Genomic DNA, 22,296 nt, shown 5'->3' with positions numbered 1-22,296 from the left:
TTGTTTGCGGGATTCTGACTCATTCCTCACATAGAGTCTATGTTACTTATAGTAGATCTCCAAACTTTAGATGCCACACATCGTGAGAATAAATCCGACAACTTTTCAAAATGGCTCAAGTCAAATAGCATCCACTGCACTGCTGTCGCATTTCTATCGCGCAAGAAAGCCGTTACAGGACCAGCGTTAGTACAAGTGTTGTCCTATTCAATACCTTCCCGAGTCGGCAGGGAAGCGCAGCAGAAGATACAGTATTTCAGGACTTAGTAAATGTAGCTCTGTACACTCTGGTTTAATAGTGAAGATTTGTAGAGACTACATACTCCTGTGAAGGCAATTTAAACCTCTCCGTCTGGTCTGCGGCAATAAACGAATCGTTCTACATTTGCACCTTACTTACATGTCCACCAATGTAAACTACCCACATAATCTTGGTTACACTACCGGCGATTTCCATCCAAAGATGCAGACGAACAATAGGCGTTGTCCTGTGAAATAACTGGTCAATCGTTTTATTTTGTGTTTTGCTTTCGTGTAGTCACTTTTTCACCGGTGCCCGATTACGTCTCTTACTAACGAAGTGGTTCAGCGGTTAGACAATCAATCGAGTCTATCACAGTCAATCAAGAATTATCAAAGTCATCAAAATGACGCCAGAAACATGTAGTCATTATACACCATCTGTATATATTATTTTCTAAAACCTGAAAGAAAAGTTTATTTTGATAGTCAACATACATTACAAATTGCTGCTAAACTGCACACGTGCGTTTAGGATTTATTTTGAATTTTGTCTCAAACTCGCAATTTGAAAGGACGGCTTTCGTTACTTTATATCATTGGTTTCATACAGTCACGTTGCTGTTAGATGCTAATGAGCGGCCATATTAGTCAAACCCTTTCTTTCATTCGGTTGGGAGACAAAGTGAAGGGAGGCGGTTTGTAGGGTTTTTTTTGGTCAATTCCTAGCTTGCTTTTCCCTTTTTGCTTTGCTTGCGCTTTTTTTCTTTTTTATTGGCTTCATTATACCCCTTTTGTATTTATAATATTTTTTTAAAGAAGGGAATCACGATAAATATATGATTTCTGCTCCTTGATTTTATAAATAGCTTGGCTTTGTGGGAAAATCTACATATTGGTTTTTTTTTTGTACTTTTAGGGATTTTGTCCTGCATAGGTTTTTTTTCGGCCTGCTTTGTTTCGCAATTTGGTCTCCTACATTTGCTTCTTTTGTTACAATGGCGACAGCAACTTCAACCCCGGCTGGGCAAAGAATAAGCACTCGTTCCAGCGCTGCTAGCACCCCGTTGAGCCCCACAAGGATAACCAGGTTGCGGGAGAAAGAAGAACTGAGAAACCTGAACGACCGTCTGGCCATTTATATCGAAAAGGTGCGGAGTCTGGAATCGGAAAACAGCGTTCTTCAGCTGCAAATTTCCGAGAAAGAAGAGGTGCGGAGCCGGGAGATCACTGGCTTGAAGTCTCTGTACGAAACCGAGCTAGCAGACACCAGGAAATCTCTGGATGACACAGCCAGGGAAAGAGCCAGGCTGCAGATTGAGCTGGGCAAGATCAAAACGGAGCATGAACAGCTACTCCAGAAGTAAGTTTGCTTTTGGCGTTATATGGACAATTAGGCTTTTCTAAATCTGAATTGGAGGTAAAATCCCATGAAATCGTATCATGTTTTATATATAACCTTGTGCATATTGACATTGTATACAAGTTAAAATATTTTACACACACTTTATAAGATTTGTGAGGGTCGTATTTAATTGTAAACGAACCAATGTGTTTGTAGTAAGCAATGCGGTAGAAATTATAAATAAAAAAAAATATTAGTCAAACGACATTAACTACACAGGGTTTAAGAACAACGACAGAAAATTAATATATTTTAGACATTCTTCTGGAAGTCGCTTTTCATTGATTGCCTCAGAGGGGCGTGTTTGGTCACTTCTGTTGAGTGTCATGGGGAAGTTTATTAAGTTGCATTGCAGAACTGTGGGTCGCTTTGTGTCCTTTTCTTCTGTCAGTTTTCCTAGTGCCACACCTTTCCGATTTGGTGGGGGAGGGGTATGTACCTCTCGACAAAGCTGTTTATTGAAATCCCCAAGTCCACATGACCTTTTTTTGCAGCAAGTCGGCCAAAGATGATTGTTTTGGTCGCCAGTCCTGCTCGACTAACTCAAATAATGTCCCGAGATTTTTTTTAACGGCCTGTTTACGTTGATTGCTCCGGAAGCATCCGCTCCCATACGCAGCTCAGTGACCGGGAATGAATGGGTCTTCTGCCATGCTGGTAGACCGAATGATAGTACGCTACAATACTACTACTATTGGCCATATGTGGAAAAGGGGAGGGGTTGTGTTCTGCAACACAGGGACGCATTCTTGAGTTGAATAATGTTCGGATCCTTAATTTATTTTTTTTAAATCAAAGAGGACACAGTCGTCACCCAAGGGGCGAGCGCTTTTTTGTTATTTTGAAAGTAGGATCAATTTGCTCAAGGTCAAATTTCGGACCCGTCGATGAACAGTGCATTTTTTTAGGGTGTTCGGGTCATCGTGCCTTTCTTTTCCAGCTTCCTGTTAGGCGTAGGCGTCTGAAATATGCCTGGAATAATGCCTGTTCTCATCCTGTAGGGAAACGAAATTCTCCCTTTTAAGGGGAGCTGGATAATTGCACTAGCTGATTTTTATTATTCTAGACTGGAATGTTGTTACCTTAATGTTTTTTTTCTCTAGCCAGTGTGTACTTGTCAAGTAAAAGAGACTAATGTTAATCAAGTTGTACTTGTCATCTCACTTTGAAGGTCTAGTAAAGATGGCCGCGACCCCCCTCTTGCTGCGTAAGCTTGAATTCTTCACAAATATTCGCTTTTGAAACAGGCTTTAATAGAGCATAATTAGAGGTCTACGCGGCTCATCTATCTGGGTTGATCCTTAACGAATTAAACACACGCAGCAAGTTAGATTCGTAGGTTATTCCACACTTCCACAGTCCTTTGTGTAAAAACCTTTTCTCTGTTCAACTTGCTGCTGTAATAGACTCGTTGGTTATAATTAGAGATTTAACATACCCGTTTAATAAATGTAGTGTCTCTTGTCTGCTTCTTAAGCAATTTTCAAGGAATGCTTTTTTAAAAATTTGGTCTATACCAAAGCAGTTTGAAAAAAGAACTTAAGTCATGTACACAAAAGCATATTGTTTATTATGTTCATTTAATCTTGATTGGAATGGGTTATGAAATTATAACTTGCATTGTTTTTTTTTAAAAGCCTCCACATACCCGATAAACTCGATGCTTAAATTAGCAACTGAAACTCTCAAACACCTTAAAATCAATTCTTGTAAATTAAACTGCAGCGAAAAGATACGATGGTGTGAAATATGGACTTTCAACCTTCAAATACTCAATGTTTGCGGGCCTGGCTTTAATTAGGACATTGTAACTTTGCCAGGACTATTGTGTATATTTGATGGCATTTGAAAAGTCAATTTTTGCTATTGAATCCCTATGATAAAGCAGGAACTGCAATCAACATGTCGTCTGTCGTGGCAGTAGAAACCAAAGTACAAGGAGCGATACACAAAGGTTTTAATAGTTTAGAGGACAATAAGATTTGGTTAATATTTGATTGACAGCAGCACAGATTTGCACTACATCCGCATCTGTTCAAAGATTAATTGGAACAGTTGCAATCGTATATTTCTGCACTTGGTGTTTAACAGGTGGTTTCATACATCAATTGAAGCTGTTAAAGTTGTTTGTTATTCTTCAGAAAGTCTGAAGTTCAGAAAGAATTCACTTATAGTTTCTTTTGAGTCTGACTTGTCTTCCTGTGGCTCGTAAAGCCTGCAGGAAGCCCAACTTTAAAATGCTTGGTTTTTAACAGTCCAATCCTTGTTCCTTGAGAGGAAAATGTTTTCAAAACTTAATGGAAGTTTTATGAATTTTGTAAACTGATTGATTTCTTAATGGACATTAAATAGTACTTGTAAAAGCCATAACTATTTGCAAACACTTATTCTAGTGCGAACCGTCAGTTATTTGGGAAATTGCAGGGGCTAAGCTCAACACCTTAAGGTACTTGCATTATTCTAATACTGTAGATAAACCCTGGGTGTTACAAAGTTGAGCCAGATCAAGTACAGTACATTTACCCCCCTTATTAATTTTCCTTTTCTGAGCAAGTTAACCATAGCCATTTGGTCATGGACACTTGCTTTTTAAAGAATTGTTTAACTGTGAACTGTTTATTTTAATTAAAATACAAAATACAGGAAACTGAAAGCTATCTGATTTTGTGCAGTTACAAAAAGTATAACACAATTGGCAAGACTATTTGAATGAGGTGATGAATATTAATGGTAACATTGATATAAGAACAGTTGCTGTCAAAATCTGTGTATGTCTTACAAATGTTCATTCACAATGGCCGATTAATAGATTTAAACAAGAATCCTTCATATGGGTTGGTCTTTTGCTACAAGTGTTAATTCTTCCTCTTCAATGGTTTTCCTTTTTAGTGCAGATCACTTGAGTGACACAGCAGCTGGAAGACTGGTTTTGCACAGTTACTCTTCAGTTGTGCCAGTTGTTCCCTTCTAGCTTTTAAACCATAAATTACAAAGCCCTTTTGTCTTGGCTGCCATATACTCTTTTTCAAGAGACCTGTAATTGATATTAATTCTTATTCTACATGCACATTCCTGGGACGCTTTCAATGTAAACATAGAAGTACATGTACTTATGGTTATAGGTGTGCTGTATTGTTTGAATGTAGTGATCCACTAAGGACAGTGGAGATTCTAGTGACTTCATGTATGAGAGTACTAGATAAGATTTAAGAACTCCTTCCATACACTCATTTTCTAACTGCTTTAACTAATAGTGTTGTGAGGGAGTTGGAGCCTAGCCGGGCAAGCAAAGTGTGCAAGGCAGGATACACCTTGGATGGGACACCAGTCATCACCGAATACATATAAACAGATGCACACATTTTTCAGTATGTTCTAAGATCTAGTTATATTGAGCTTCAAGTGTTCAATTAAAGGTTTGTGAATGAAATAAGGTTGCACAGTTCTAAAGTTCACAGCTATGATTGTTGTAGAAAACCAAAGCCAGCCAAAGGAAATTTGGACTGTGGATAAAATTGGCCGTCTTTTTTTTTTTTTTGAGTCTCCTGGTTCAATTGCTGAATACAACACATCAAGGGAGGGGCCTTTTCTGTTTTAAGTACAGTTTTTCTTTGGGGCGTGTAAAATGTTTGAAATTCCAGTAGGGTTTAGGTCATTGCAGTTGCACAATGTTCTTCCCTGCATGTACAGTATTCATTGCTTTGTAGCATTTTTGCTTGTTTTTTTCCCCCTTATTTGCTCAGAAGTTTGTTTTTGATCATTTTATTACACTAAATACTAAGAATTGTAATTCCTTAGAAGAAAAATCTGTTAACCTTAATTTTGCGGCAAGTTTGATTACAAAACTAGCAGTATTGGGCATCTCGGAATATGTCATCGGCACCAGCAGCATACCGAGACGTTTTTTTTGGGGACTGTTAATGTTATACAGAAATCTCTCATAGGTCCGTAAATTTTATAAATAAACCTATTTCAAAATCACGATGTGAAAGTTGCCTATAATGTCCTCTGTAATTGCCTGTTGTCTTTGTCCTGACACATTACACTGACCCCTGTACTCACACAGGCAAGATGGCTGCTCTTGCCAGTTCACATGTTTGCCATTCATTCTCCTTTGACCTACTACACACTCTGTCCCTCACTGTCTTCCACACAAATCTGCAGGTGCTCTAGGAAATCACTGGTACCAGAACTGAGGAGAGCGTGGGTCCTTTAACACTAGCAGTGTTAAGCCAATTACTTTCCTGCTCATGGGTAGTGACATGATTTGAGATTTAAACTCAGTGTCTGGATCTTAGAGCTCAGCTTGTTCGTAGCGAGTGTATTTACTAGTTAAGCCTCTGGTTTTTATTTTTTAAAGTGATTATGTACTGTGGGACTAGTTTGTCTTTATTTGCATTCTCTTTTATTTTTGGAGCCCTACAGTTGACACCCTTTGTCACACACCTTTTGTGTTTGATTTTTCATTGGAAGATGTAAACCTGAGGTGAATATGTTGTCCTGCAAAGCCCCCTGGTTTTAAATTAAGTCTGATGCTTAATACATCCCATTCTTTTCAATATCTCCCATTCATCTGTTTTTTAGGTATGTGAACTCTTAAGTGTTTAAATTTTTTTTTTAAGGTAACTATCAGGTTGCAAGGGCACTCACTGTAACTGGAAACTGTTGTGCTGTCTTTTTGGCCCAGCTTTTCACAACATCCTTGAGAGGTTTTCTCTAGTCTCTTCACTTAATCCCTGCAACAGCTACATGGGCACAGGCTTTCTTCAGTACTACATCAGGTGTGTGGAGCTAAGCTGAGAATGTGGAGCTGTTTCTGCTACATTCTCTCCTTCTCTACCAAACCATAAGATAGACGTCTGAGGCCCCACATCCTGGGTATACAACAAATAAGATTTCTCCATTTATGGATCAAATTCTGAGACAATTATGATTTGTACAAATCAAGATACAATAATGGTTTTCAAGTAACTTTTAAAGTATCCAATGACTGGTGGATGTAAATGGAAAAGAAACCTTATTAAACATAGCCACCTTATTTTGTAGCACGTGTGTTGCCATCCTATTGAGTAGATGATCTTGGTAAATGTTATGCATATTATCAATATTGGTAATCAACAGATGGTCTGTTGTGAAAGTGATGTTTTGGGATTCTGCCCCGTTAGTGTCGTAAAGGCTAATCAGGGATCTACCTATTTAATGGTCTGTAAACACTGGGACCTGCACATTTATTCCCCCAAAGCAGGCTCAAGTCCATTGTGTGGGGCATCCATGACATAACTGTCACATTCTCATCTTGCAAGGTAGCAGTTAATGAGCTGCATTAGAGTGTGCATTGTCCTGTGGGAAAGTTGTCATGTCAGGAGGATTCTACAGGAATAGTAGCAAATGAGGTCCTGGGACTAGACGCTCCTATCCAACCATCACACTTGGATCTCCCCATCAATCTTGGCAACGTTTTCTGACTCATGGTCTGTCATTGACTGACTGTCATTTTCCCCAGGTTAAGAATTGGTAACTCGGAACACTGTAGATAGTAAGTATCAGTGCACTTATTTAGTCGAGCTCTCGTCATAGCAATGGTATACCAAAGGCATGATGTCTTCAGCTTTTTTAACTGGGTAAGTAGCCTCAACACCCATGCCCAGTCAACACTAACATGAAGTGATTAAAGGTCTGAAGGTTAGTCACTCACTTGAGTGTATCATGGTCATTACTGAAAGATAACTTAAAGTGATTTCAAAAACCTTTAATATCCAAACTCTGTAAACCTTTTCTACAAATGCATAAGTAATTCTTTATTTGGTGTGGATTACAAGTCCAGTATCATGATCATATTTTCTTTGCCATGTGAGATCACATAGGTATTGTTTAATGATGTTATGCCTGTTCATATTGCAGTTATTTGAGCTTTTGCTTTGGTTCTGTTTTTATAAAATTTACTTTTGTCTACAAATTATACTTTGACAGGGCTTAAATTAATGATAGGATTAATTCGCTGTTAAAAGTTCAAAAGTGCTGTGGTTTAGTGTTAAGGTTGTTTTTGTTCCATGTTCATACAGTAGATGGAGCTCTTTGTACTGTGCCATTTAGAATCTTCTTTGTGGCTGACCTTGGACACTGAACACTAGATCATTGTCTAGGTGCCAAACGGCTAAAAAAAAAGCTGTTAAATTGAGCCTTTTTAGGTCACTTCTTACCAAATGCCTTAACACTTTTTTTTTGTGCTAAATTGATTTCCTCTCGTTACTGTTCACCTACATTGAAACGAGCATTGTTTAGAAAAGGGATTCCTGGAATGGATGCATCCTTGTATTGCAGTTTAAGTGTAGTTAACAGGCCATAATAAAAACATATGGCAATTTTTAAAGAGGAGTGTTACTGTGTGATGACTTTCCCATGCTAATGTTCCATTTGACTACTTGTTTTGTGACTTAGGTACACTATATACCTTCCAAAGTAATTACTTAATAAACTGTTCGCTTGGACACCTCCCTTTCTTTGTTCAACTTCAGAGTTTTAAAGCATGTTATGAATATTTCAACATGATATGACCATTTAAGACATTTTATGTTCTATAATCTCTGTGGTTCAGATGAAACAGGTTTACAGGTTTGTCTTAGATTGCCATCATTTATTTTTTATTATACCTTCCACAGTTGTTAAACTGTATTCCAGTGCTGTGGTATAATTAGGATAAGTACAGTTGAATTTTGTCAATGGGTTCTTACTAATGTATGATTCTAATTTTGATTGTATTTTTAATTGTATAATTCTAATTTAAACAGCAGGAGAATCCTACTCAGTTTGGCCCCTGAGAAAGGCCCTTAACCCCTACTGCTCCAGGGGAGCCGTATAAATGGCTGACCCTGCGCTCTGACCCCAGGCTTCTCTCTCCCCGTCTGTGTGCCTGTGTGTCTCATGCAGAGCAAGCTGGGGTATGCGAGAAGACAAATTCCTAATGCAAGAAATTGTATATGGCTAATAAAGTGATCTTATCTTATCTTGACATCCAAGTTAACAAAAGAAGTGTTAACTAATGTTTGAAACTTTTTCATTTTTGATTTTTCAAATGTGCTTTTCCTTTGGGTAGATTGGAGCAGGTCAGCAGCATTTTGGTTTTTTTTACAGCTATGCAAAGAAAGAAGCTGACCTTATTGGAACTCAAGCCAAGCTGAAGGAACTAGAAGCGGCTTTTAACACCAAGGAGGCAGTGCTGGCCACTGCTCTGTTAGACAAGAAATCCCTAGAGGCAACCTTGGCTGACTTGCAGGACCAGATTTCGGAGGTAGGTTTGCAGGAGACCTAGTAGGAGAGGACTTACATGTGCTGTTTGAAACCGTTTCAGGATAAAGGCATTGCTCTTTATTTCTTGCAGGCTATAGCAAAAGATTAATTAAGACGGGCTTTGCATTGAGGTTAAATGACAGAAGACTTGTTGAATAAAAAATGATTATAATATTATATACTAATTGATTCAATGGTGAATGCCATTCCACTGGCCATGTTGCAAAAATCATATCCCTCTACTCTAATAATTTTAGCCTTTGTTCCTCAGTTGCTGCATTCCAGTATAGAGATCTGCTCTCTTGCTCATAACTAGATGACTGAGATAATCCACAGTAGGGGGAGTTGAAGTTAATTTGCTAAATTTATTCTAGTACTAATAGTTATGCAACCATGGTGCATTTCTTAGTCTTTATTTTATTTGCAAAAAAACATTTTTTTTACAATAAGGGATCTTGTTAACTATAAAGAAATTCTCAAGAATGAAGTGACTTATGTGGAAGCTGAAGGAACAGTCAGTGCAGCTTGATGGCCTTCTCAGAATAAAAACGGATTAGGAAAGGAGAATCAGTCCCACGTCTGTGTTTTACAGAGCTAGGCTGTGTTTTACATTAGTGCTTATACTTGTTGGCTCTTAACAGTTCCCAGAATCTAACTCCAGTCACATGCAGATGGTACACTGATATAAAAAAAAAAATCTCAACAGCAAATTACTCATTTTAATTTGATAGTATCTGATTGTACCTGATAGTATCTGACTCTGATACTCTTGATCTTTGAAATTACTTAAAACTCAATTTTAAGCTTGATATAGTGTTCTTTGCACCGGTTAAGTGAAGCATTTTGTTTTGAGCAACTCCGGGAAGCTACAGAAGAAGAGTTCATTCTTTTTGAACCAGGGTTCTTGGGTTTATGATTATATCTCTGTCTGCGCAGAGTTTATGGAATCTTGCCAGTGTGAATTTTAAGCCTTTGATCCTAACTCCTGTCTGTTCTTTTGCCTGCTATTCTAATTCAGCTGAGTCAGGACTTGGTTTCAGCCAAGAAGCAGCTTGAAGATGAGACCCTGCTCAGAGTTGACCTGCAGAACCGCTATCAGAGTCTTGGCGAGGATTTTGAGTTCCGCAAGAATGTGTATGATGAGGCAAGTAACTCTGGAGTGGTTGAAATGATCAGGAAAATGTAACCTTGTACCAGTATTTATGGGTGTATATCAGACTGAATTTTAGTTTCTTAGGTAATGTTTTTTGCATTTTTGCTGTGATATATTAGACTATAGTGGTTGACCTAGAAATCCCATTTCAAGCTTAGCAATATGCTTTGAGCAAGATGATTAAATTTAATTGATTTTCTTCTTTCCCTGGAGGTAATAAGCTGTGATGCACAACTTATTTGATCCATATCGCAATTTAGACCAGTGGGCTCTGTGACCTGAAAGACGTTACACGATTGTAATGATCCACAGTCACTCAGGTGTGTGGATCATACCCAGCCGGTAATGGCCTGCTCTTCCGTTTCCCTGCAGGAGATGAAGGACTTCCGCCGCAGACATGAGACGCGGACGGTGGAGGTGGACTCCGGCAAGCAGAATGAGTACGAGTTCAAGCTGGCGCAGGCTCTCGCTGAAATGAGGCAGCAGCATGATGAGCAAGTGAAGCTTTACAAGGAGCAGATGGAGCAAACTTACCAGGCCAAGGCAAGGGAGTGTGCATCTACTCTAGTCTGGGGATGCCTTTCAAGGCTTAGCATTTGAAGAGCACAAGAATGCCTGAAATAGCCTTTATAGATTCTTTTTAAATAGCTGATTTTCCATTGATTAATCACTGTCCATTTCGGCAGACTTTGCAGTTTAATTTTGGTTGTTGCTTTCAGTCTGCTCTGCTGCTGCACTTAATTCCAGCAGTAATGAGTTTTTGAAACTTACCCATCAGCTTTCTGAGACTGTTCTCAGCTGGATGACTGTAAGAGCACTAAACTGGATATTGGTTGCATTTCAGTTGAAGTATAATTTTTTGTTCAAAGCTTTGTGTTATCCACAAAATAATACTTGCAAAGGAGTAGTGATTTCTATAAACCATAAACCAAGAGGCTGCTTCACCAGTGTAGTAAAAACTGGTCTGAAAGTGTTTTTTGTTAGAGGTACATAAATTGTCTCTAAAAACAGTTTTTACAGTACACAGCTGTATAAGAATGTTTGGATCTCTTATGATCTGAAAGACTTTATTAATGTTAGTCTGAAATGGAGCACCCTTTACATCATATTACAGTGATTGTTACATTGTATTACAGTGATAGATGTACAATGGGGAAAAACGTAGAAACAAATCTGTGGATTTCAGGTACTGTTTTTTAGCACACCACACATACACAAGAAAAAACAAATATGGCTACTTCTACTTCCTGCAATACATATAAATGCATTTAGTGGATGCAGTAGACTATTATGACATATGAGGAACATTAAAGCCAAGTGAATGAATAAAACAAATATTGCACTTCTGTTTTGTTTGGGTCAGATTGACATAAGCGAGTCTGCTCGATTGCGGATGAAATACCGGGTATATTTTAAAGTGATCAGCCTTCTGCAGTTTAAATGTCTGCTTTTCATTGTTGTGAAATGGTCTTGCACATTTCTAGTGTGACCGACGGCTATTTTTTATCTGTTCTGTTTGTAGTGTTAGTGATGCATTTCCTGTTGTAACTAGGCAGGAAATTTGCACATTACCATTCTGTGCAATAGTGATAAGTCTTCCTTTTCTTAGAATTCGTAGTTCTTTTATTTGTACAAGCATCAGGCTCTGGACTACTGTGTTGTGCTTTAACAGCTGGAGAACACCAGGCTGTCTTCGGAGATGAACAGCTCTTCAGCTAGCATGGCTCATGAAGAACTCAAGGAGACACGCTTGCGTGTGGAAAGCCTGTCTGCTCAGCTTGCCAGCCTGCAGAAGGAGGTAAGTGGACATAATTACAGCCGCCTAGAATGGTCTAAAAACAACCCTGATGTAAGAATTCTTCCATCCTCCTATTTCTATGGCTTTTTTTATTCTCACCAATGTTGATGTTAACAGAGTACGGTATATACTAGATTTTAGTGGGGATTTTTCTCAGACTGAGAATTCCTAAATATTGCAACTTTTCTCCATGGTCCTAAAGTTCATAATGCAGGATTTGACATCTATGGAATCCTAAAAGATCACATCCATCTTAACCACTTTGACATAAAGCAGTCCTAGTAAACCAAATCACATTAGTAAAAATGACCAGAAACAGGTTTTCAATATACAAAGCTGCTGTGGTGTGGTTTGCTAGCGGTGTTTCTGTGTGCTTGACAGACCCGTGGGTGGCAGGACAGGATCGATGAGCTGGAGGCAGCACTTGCCCATGAGAAGGACAACAGCCGCAGGGTCCTGGGTGAGAGAGAGCGCGAGATTGCGGACATCAGGGAGAAGATGCAACAGCAGCTGGATGATTACGAGCAGCTCCTGGATGTAAAGCTGGCCCTGGACATGGAGATCAATGCCTATAGGAAGTTGCTGGAGGGAGAGGAGGAGAGGTAAGTTCTGCCTCCAGTAGAAGGACTGGGGCGAGGGTACCCAGTGGGAGTGGGAGACCAAATATTTTCAGATGTACTTTGTCATTAAAAGAGGTAAGACCCATTTAAATAGTTACAGCTATAGGTGACTTTGTAAGTCTAAGAAACTAGATACAATGTACAACACCTGGTTTGTGCCAACATTTCCAACTTCAAAACAAAAGTTTTTTTTTGCTGAAACGTAGGAGGTCCAGATTCAGTTATCAAACCAATCGTTCAATTTACCTTGGTTTACCCTAGTTAATTAAGTTCTGGGTAAACGATTAAGTGTCAATCAACAGTCCAGAAAGACACAAAATAAGAAGATGAGGATGGTGATGCAGAATAGGTGGGGGGGTTAAGGAAGAGGAAGATAGAGGAAGGTGAAAGCTCCTTGTCTCAGGTCACCCTGGAAGACCAGATTGGAGCCAAGCATGTGAACCTTGTTAAGAGAGCTTGATATTTTGGGTTTTTAGGGAACTTTGATTTCCTATGTAAAAATCCCTCAGTTAAAAACTGCCTCTCCTGATGAGTGGGTGCATTTTTAGAATAGTGAGATAGGTTGCCATTCATTTGGTTGCATCCAGTTTTGCAGAGATGCATTTAACCACCAGTTGTATTCAGTTTGGAAGGCAGCTTATCTCTTCTGTTTGCATTTGTAGGTCTTATTTAAGAGTCCAATGCTTGGTAGCTGTCTGGGATTTTTTCTGGGTAGCTAGAATGTAGCATAGTGTAACTTGTATTTTGTGTAGTTTAGTGTGTGTATCATCACAGTTAACATAATTCAGGCACACTGGGTAAAACAAATACTCTCCTCACCGGAGCTGTGTCAGAGAACAAAATTCATGTGCCTCTAATTATACTAACTGCTTGGGTATGTTCATGGCAAAATCTTTACAAGCTGAGTGTTAGGATTTATTTCATTTACTTATTGATTAATCCATTTAGTTATTCCCAATATTCACTACTTTTGAAATCCCCTATTTGTAACTATTTTTAAAATAAAATCTCCATAATAAAGTTTTGTGCTTCAGGCTTGTCAGTAGCACAGAGAAAACAAGGACTATATACTCGCTCCTTCACTATACCCCTTGTTTAGCCAATCGTAATGTGGCAAGCTGTGGGCTCTGAGCCTTTAAGGAAGACTGCAGAAATGATTGAATGAGTGAAGTATGTCTAATTGTCACTTGGCGCTTGCAAGTTTTGGGAGTCACTGTCGTGTTGAAACTTATTTACACCACTAACAAGTATGCAGATGGCCCAACCATGCGTCATACCAGAAATGTCTTGATGAATGCTACTCGTTTAAAGCATGCCTTTTTTGTCGAACCACTGAGGTGCTCCAGCATTCATTCACTCTTGTGGTTTAGTAAAAGTCCTTTCATGTACTAGTTTTACAAGTAGAAATTTCTGGTCACCGTCCAAGAAGTAGCGGTGTCATTTTAATTTTGTACTTACCTGAAGATGCTTGGTGATGAATATGGAACGCTTTTTGGCTATTGATTTGTAGGCGTGTGCGAGTGCTGCCCTGCGCTCTTTGGTGAACCGTTCCAGTTTTTTTTTTAAAAGCTTCTTTCTTGACGTGAGCTGTGGTTCTGCCTCTGCAGGCTGAAGCTGTCTCCAAGCCCCTCCTCTCGCGTGACGGTCTCACGGGCCTCCTCCAGCCGCAGTGTGCGCACCACCCGCGGCAAGAGGAAGCGCGTGGACGTGGAGGAGTCCGAGGCCAGCAGCAGTGTCCGCATCGCACACTCGGCCTCCGCCACCGGCAACGTCTGCATCGATGAGCTGGATGTGGATGGCAAGTTCATCTGCTTGCACAACACCTCCGAACAGGTAATGAATAAAATGACTGACCGGATGGACAATTTGTGGCCACTTTATGGTGGGTTTTCTTGATGTATTGTGAATTCAAAGCAATGCTGCCCACTTCAAATCTGGTTAAATAAGAAGCAAACGTAGGTATGGCACAAATTGGTGAACTTTTCTGGTTTGGCGGGATGGTAGCGTGTAGACTTAATGTAACTTGCATGTTTTGACCGTTTGAACAAGAGCCAGGACAATTTGTATTTCCTAATACACACAGGGTGTTAGACGCTAAAGGAAAACTTCAGTTGCATATTATGGCAACTTCTGTTTGGATCCCTTGGTCTGGTGAAGCAAAAGATTGAACTAATATCACTGTTTCATTCAGTCTGTACAGAAATATGTTAGTGATGGTAAATCTCTTGATACTGGATTTACCGCGTCAGTTCCACATTCTCAGAAATTAACATGCTTTAAATAAACCCAGTCAGCAGTTCAAGCTGTACAGGTTCATTATAAAGAAAGGAAAAAGGACCATATATTATAAATTATTGAAAATCAGTATTATAAATTAATGTCAGAACTGGACAAATACCCAAACAACAAGGTAAGTTTTTTTTTTTCTGTTTTTCAGTTTAGGTGATTTTGGCAGATAAGTGTTTAGGCTAAGACTACACCCCTGCTTATAATCCGTATAATTGACCAGTAAAACGAGTTATTTTATGCAGCTGGCTAGGTTTTAGTGTTGCTTTGCACAATAATATTCTGTAGCCTTGTTGCTTTTTCTTCTATTATGCTCTCAGTTTTATGGCAATGCATAGTTTTAAGGGGTTATGCTACGAGTCTTTGATTTTTGGTTTCCAGACATCTTAAATATGTGATCTATAGACCTGTGTGAAAGTCTGCAATTCATACTAGCATTGGCATTTTTATTCTGTAATCGTTCATACACTCGTTTTGGCCTTTCCATGTGGTAGATGTAAGTGGACCAGGTTTATAGTCGGGATGTTTCAAGGTAACATTACAGCTACATGCTTTGTCAGGTGAGAATAACATGAAAAGGAACATAAAATTAGTAGTGAAGTGACTACCATCTTTTCTGGTTGCTCTCCACAGCAGTTCTCACCCTCACTATGCTTTTATACCCTGACTTGCTAAACCTCTAATTGAAGAAAGGGGAAGACTGTCAATCACCACTTCTCAGAAAGTGGCGAGAAGATGCTGAAGGGGAAGGTTGCTCAACACTTATTCGTGACCTTTAAAATGACTGAGGTTCATTATGCCAAAATTTTCACTTTCCCCACTTCTCATTTTATTCATTCCCTTCGAGAAATATGAAGCCTTTTTTCTCTGTTGCTATAAATGATCATGCTGAGAATATACATGGTTACTAGCATAAACAGTTCCATGGGTGCTGTGTGTACTCAAGCACCACCAATATATATTATATTGTATATTATAATAACTTATATAACAATATTAGTTATAACTTATATTGTTAAAGTAGGGTTGAATGCTTTTTTGTTTGGGAACTTGACATTGCACCTACTTAAGCTTTTTTTTCTGGTTAATGATTCACATGATTTTTAAGGACCAATTAAAATGAAATAGCAATTATAAATGATGTTTAAACTGAAAGCATTGTATGCCTTTCTGAAATGTATATCCTATACCACAGTTTTTAATTTAGAGAACTAGCACTTCAAAACTCTCAAACCTCAGCATCTATAATGAATTTGACTTCTTATTTCTTATTGTAATGGTAAGTCATATTACAGTGAGTAAAATAAGGAATCCAGCCTTTCTTCAGGTGCGGGTACTGGTTATGTTAGCGGAGGAAGTCAACTTTAATGTGGCTCATCTTTAAGAATGAGAAGGAATGTTTTTTTAATAATGTGGGTACTTTTTAAATTGTTTACTAAAGTTTGCATATATTGAAAATGAATAAATGTTCGTTTTTTAAACCTTTGCCCCCATAAAGCTCGCAACAAAATAATGAATGTGTGTGTAATAAGGTCTGTTACTTGATTTCCCATCTATGCTAATATTTCGTATGCCTTTATGTAGGACCAGCCAATGGGAGGCATGGAACTGACGAGAACAATTGGTGAAACGTCGGCCACCTTTAAGTTTAACGCCAAGTTTATTTTAAGAGCAACCCAGAAAGTAACAGTAAGTTCACATTTTTGCAAAGATTCACACTTTCAAATGCTGCTTGTAAAATGGGTGATTTTATCTCAATATGTATGTTCTAATGCTGACATGAAAAATAAATTCTTAAAAATATCTGAATTTTCAAACTGGGATAGCACTATTAGAACATTAACTTTCAGTCAATTGATTTAAATTCTTAAAAATATCTGAATTTTCAAACTGGGATAGCACTATTAGAACATTAACTTTCAGTCAATTGATTACCAGTACTTTTGAGCACGTAATGCGTTAATATACATATTATATATTGGAACTCCACATAACTAATTGTAGGAATGTTGTAAAAACGCTTATAAATGACTTGTGAATTTTGTGTTCTGTTTACATTGGGTGTAGCAATAAATGGCATGTTAAAGATGGAAAATAATTTTCTAATTAAATTATACTGCTCACAGTATTGAGATATTGATGATTTCCTTTCCTGATGATTGTGTAATGATTGACTTTCACGTCTTGTTTCCCTCAGAATCAAGAACAAAACGACAGTCTCATTGCTCTTTTTTAATCTTTTCTGTGTCATTTATTGTTGAATTAGCATTGGTATCATAAATGGTTTTGCCTGTGACAAACAGATCAATATGTTGATAAATTAAGATTATACAATTTTGTATAAAATTTAGCACATCAGGGGTAACATTCTGCTGAACCTCTCACATATGATTGTTTGGTGTAGAGGTGTGTCTCACTCGCAGTGGTCACTCAGGACTGAAAGAACCCTAGCCAGTTAATTCCTTTGAAGAACATTGTGATTTTACCCAGTCACCTGATGGTGTTTTGAGAGGAGAGTGACACATTTGACTATAACAGCAGGTCAAAGGTTATGTTTTGTTGACAGATCTGGGCCAATAATGCTGGAGTGAGTGCCAGCTATCCTACTGATCTCATCTGGAAGAACCAGAGTTCCTGGGGCACTGGTGAGGATGTGAAAGTTGTACTGAAGAACTCTCAGGGAGAGGTAAGGTGTCTGCTTAGTGTGATGCTGTTGTGCAAGAGGGTCTTTGGCCAAAGACTCTGCTGTTTGGGTGGGTGGGGTTGGAGTGAAATTAATAAACATTCACTAGTCCCTCAGTTAGGAGGGTTTGTAGGAGGTCCTTAAAAATGCTTACTAGATGGAAATTGTCTACCTATCTAGACCAGGGGTCTCAGACTCAATTCCTTAATTGTGAGTTTTCTGGTTTGTTTTAATCATGTTCTTAGTTATGCATTTCAATTTTCTGCATAATTTTAATAGTCTGAAATAGTCAGTCTCTGAGATGATTTACAATGGAATGTACCTTTTAATTGTTAATATTTAATGTTTATTACATAATACATAAAAATAGATAAAAAATCAACAATCTGAGGAAAAAATCAGATGTGTGTATTTTACGCAGGTTAATTGCTTGAGTACTCAGGTTATAACAATAACCAGAGGAGATGAAGCCCTCCAAGAGCTAGGTTTTAGACCCCTGACCTTAACAGTTGGGAAAAAAATGGAGGGATATTATGTTTTAGCAGTGTTTACTAGTAAGATCTCATTTAAAATATCATAAAGTTCCAGTCCTCCTGTTTAATAAGTATTGCAGTTCTCATTTCAGACCAGGGCAGGATAGCCAGATATGTCTGGACTCAAAGGAATTTACTGCACTGCACTGACAAAATAACTAGAATAATGTAAATAACTGAGGGTACTTGACTCAGACATTCATAATTCTCAAAGGAACTGACAGTATGAATTCATTGAACTTCAAAATCCACTTTGATATACAAACCAGACAACACTATAGTAAAAACTATAGGACAACATTACAAATGTAGAACAGCAAGCACTACTTAACACAAACAGTTGTGGGAGTCTGGAACAAGCTATCCAGCCAAGTTGAGTTGGGTTTTCATGTATTTGAGTATAAATAATTGCTTTGAATTGTTATCATTGTTGGAGGTGCTTTGAAGATGGGGGGGGTGACTTTTAATGGTACTGTGAAGTTTGTATGTGACCATTTCCACAGTGCTGTAAAATTTTAAGTCAACGTGTATACCAAGCACTGTGCACCTGGCATTTTATGAAATCTCTGAGCTTGCTTCATATTCTAAGGAACAATACTACTCAATCGACAAATATGTCCATCACTATTTAAGACACACACTTAATGTTCTTAAGTTCACACACTCTAATGAGTCTTGTCATTGCGCATAAGTATAGCACTTTTTAATGTTTGCATTTTCAGGAGGTCGCTTACAGAACTACTGTTTTCAAGACCAGTGTGTTGGATGAGCAGGAGAATGAGGAGGAAGAGGAAGGGATTGAAGTCGGCGAAGAAGACCTCTTTCACCAACAGGTAGGCTCTTTAATATAATGTTCCTGAAATTGCTTCTGTTGTGCTGTCTGATCTAAAAGGCTCCAGTTCAGGTGCTTAAAATATTCTTACACATTACTTCAGTTAGCCTGGTTATCAATACATTAAAGTTTGAAGTTATAAAACAAGTTTTAAGGTTTATGATTGCCAAGAGCTGCATCAGCAGTGTTTTATTTTTTTTCATAAACATAATATGCGAATATGGATTGTTTCTTTTAAAATGTTCTGGGAACTTGTTTCCTTATAGTAAGAAGGATTAATTTTAACATTTTTGGAAAACAGCCATATTTTGACTATAATTGAAAGCAAATATTTGGTTTCCTTTTCTCTTCTAGGGAGATCCACGAGCCTCCAACAGGAGCTGTTTGATTATGTAAACTTCTACACAACATTTCTGTATCAAATCTATTTTTTCTGCTGCCAACAGACCTTCAACAGAAGAAAACTATTTTTGTATCTTAGTTTTTAATAGACCCTTTTTAATTTTATTTACAGTTCAATATATGGGAGTGTTGGTAAGCCATCTGGTACATTCTTTTCTGTTTAATGTGAATCTTGTTAAATGTCACAACTGGACATTTGTAAAAGCAAGAACCTTTTTTTAAAAAAATGATGAATACTATTTTTGTAGACTAGTCAAATTGTACCTGAGGTCTGTGATGACTAGGCAGCTTGCAGAATACAAACAAGTCACTCTTTGTCAAGGTGCTGTGAAAACAATTTCATTTACTTTTTTTACTGTATATTGTGATTTTTTTAAAAATATTTTAAAGGCTCTTCCTTACTGAAAATGTCTGGGGAAGATGGTTATTAAAACTGGTTTTAGTGTGGTATTTCAGCAGTCAGATGTTAGATAAGCAGTTGCTTTTTTGGAATGTAGATATTAGGCATTTACTTGTGAATCAAACTATTTAAAATTTGAAGTCTTTGTTTTCATAGAATTAATAAAAGGGTTTTCTTCCTGGTAAGAGTCATTTGATTTGATTTCATGGAATGCCTTTCGAACTATACCATTATAACAAGTTAGTTTGAGGTATTCAGAATTTGGAAGATAGATCATGTCCTCATGTGGTGTTTGTCAGTCTGAAGATTCTGTGCAAGACCACAAGAGGTCAGAATGGATATGGGAGTTCAGTCACAATGATTATCCATGTGTGTCCATGTGACCTGGACAGTTAAGTGCAAATACTAATCCTAGACCAACACTGTGTGCCACATTGGGCAAAGGGCAGAAATCAACAGATAACTTTGCATCTGCTTATGTAATAGCTGACAACAGCTCAGTGTCAGATTAATTTACTAATTTACTCTTGTATTTTTGATCCAATGTCAATTGACATCTTTTGGTTACCTATTAAAATAAAGCAATTCTTAGCAATTAACTGGTGAATTAGATGATGTCTTTATCTTGGGCAACTTCTTACTGACATGAATTACTGAAATGTAGAACCATTTAAGAAAACGTTTATTCCATGAAAAGAGAAGAAAAGAAATGCGTTTCGGCTGTGGAGCCTTCTTTGAGGTGTGTGTTCACACCCCTTGACTCCTTGTGGTCTTGTATCTTTGGGCGTTCACAGCCGAAATGTTTTTCTTTTCACCATGTAATAAATATTTTCTTAAACGGTTCTACTGTACATGTCAGTAATTCATTTGTGTGCACATTGCCTTAGATAGACATCTGAATCACTAGTTGATTGCTAAGAATTTACTTGTTCCTTTGTAGCCTACGCATGCTGATGCAACTACAGTACCTACTTCAGCCATTTAAGAAAATTTCCTAATGCAACAGTTCAGTATATAATTGAAAAACATTTCAAGCTACATTGCAGAAACTGGAAGGAAATTGCCTCAGTTTTAGTGGACACCTTGATGAACGGCAATAAATAATGCTTTCTTTTACTGAATGGAAGTATTAGAGAGTGTAATTCTAAACCACCATGAGAGCAGGTATTTGGGCCCAGTTTGAAGAATAGTGACATGCTTTTGATTTGCTGTCTGGTTTCTGTACATAGCCCTTATTCAACAATTCTACCTGTCTAATCATCCCATTTATACAGTAAGGCATAGATGAGGAAAAATTAAGTTCTGAACTTTAAGCAGTATTCCTATGCATTTTGTGTACAAGGGATATATATATAATTGTTGCACTTCAGGAATGAAGAGATGTGTTAAGGTACAAAACATTTAGGTTCCTGTTCTTTACAAAAACTGGCTTAAAGTTGCTATACGTCAATGTAAGCTTCTCCCAGTATATCCTGTTTTTAACTGATGCTCCTGCATTTGTTTGAAAAGCGCTATCCCTTGTACCACCTTCTGGCAGTTAACTAAAATAGCAGTGGATTTAACCAAGGGTTAAACAAATCAATGGCAACTGAATACAATGATAAAATATTTTGGTAGTGTGCATCATATAGTTATGCTGCTTGATTTGTAGAATAGCTTCCAAGGATGTGTTATAATACAAACTGATGGTAGGCCTATACCAGAATTTGTATGAAACAAGTTAATAGTTAAGTGCTGTGTGCCATTACCTGTGGAGTAGAATTTAGAATCCAATCAAAGAGCAAACCCACCTTGATGTGTACTCACACTAGCTTAAAATGATTTAGAATCAAACATTTGATTGCTAGGGAACAAGTAAAGTTGTCACACCTGAAGAGGGACTCCACAGCTGAAACGTTTATTCCATGCTAGAAAGAGGGGAAAAAAAAACGCATTTACTGAACTTGTTCCTTTGCAGCCTATGCATGCTGACGCAGCTACCTAAATGATTGCTAGTGTATTTTTATTGAATAAACTGAAATGGCTGTCTTTATTGAGGCCTCTTTGGTGACCATTAAGCTCTCTGGGGGGAAAAAGAGGGGGCTGATCAGTTGAAAGGCTAAAATGCATTAAACAAGGTGTGTGTATATATAGAAATGTTGAAATGTCTTAATTTAAACCAGATTATGCCAGATAATCATTGAAATAGCGGAAGAAACACATTTTCACTTATCAAGGTTACAGTTTCCATGCTAAAAGCAGAACTTGTTCAGCAGTTATAGGGGCAATTATGTCACCAGATACAAATGATGTTCAGGATCACCTTTTCTTCCAGTATTTTCATATTTAGTGTAGTCATACAGTTTATAGTCAGTGACTTTTTCTCATGGCAGTTATTTTAGGTTTATTGTTCAATAAATTGAATGTAATCAAGTATAAATGAATGTTTTTATTTCATGCATATTGAAATCAAATCTGTCATAACCTTTTTCAGGTGCAGCTCTTACTTTATATAGAAGAGATGTCTGTTCACGAGTTCTGAAAATTGCTTTGCTGTCCTTTTCAGTAGCCACACTCTTGAACTTTGTGTTGATTTAAATCAATTGCAGTAACTTAGTCTTGCAGTACTTGAAGTAAAATGAAGCAGGGAATGTTTGGGGGGGGAGCTAATTTTAGAG

At 37.8% G+C, this 22,296-nt stretch overlaps 1 protein-coding gene across 1 annotated transcript; it reads left to right on the top strand.

The window, feature by feature from the left end:
• The first annotated feature begins 896 nt into the window (after window positions 1–896).
• On the top strand, window positions 897–19,824 carry lmnb1 (lamin B1). The gene is made up of 11 exons (XM_006626839.3): window positions 897–1,603; window positions 8,777–8,933; window positions 9,951–10,076; window positions 10,458–10,628; window positions 11,758–11,883; window positions 12,265–12,485; window positions 14,111–14,336; window positions 16,374–16,478; window positions 17,356–17,475; window positions 18,728–18,838; window positions 19,192–19,824. The coding sequence occupies exons 1-11, from the start codon at window positions 1,239–1,241 to the stop codon at window positions 19,231–19,233; spliced, it is 1,770 nt and encodes a 589-aa protein (XP_006626902.1). The 5' UTR covers window positions 897–1,238; the 3' UTR covers window positions 19,234–19,824.
• The last annotated feature ends 2,472 nt before the right edge of the window (window positions 19,825–22,296 follow it).

The sequence above is a fragment of the Lepisosteus oculatus genome, chromosome 3 (assembly GCF_040954835.1).
Source record: "Lepisosteus oculatus isolate fLepOcu1 chromosome 3, fLepOcu1.hap2, whole genome shotgun sequence".
Taxonomy (NCBI): Eukaryota; Metazoa; Chordata; class Actinopteri; order Semionotiformes; family Lepisosteidae; genus Lepisosteus; species Lepisosteus oculatus.
This window is presented reverse-complemented; position numbering and strand designations above follow the sequence as displayed.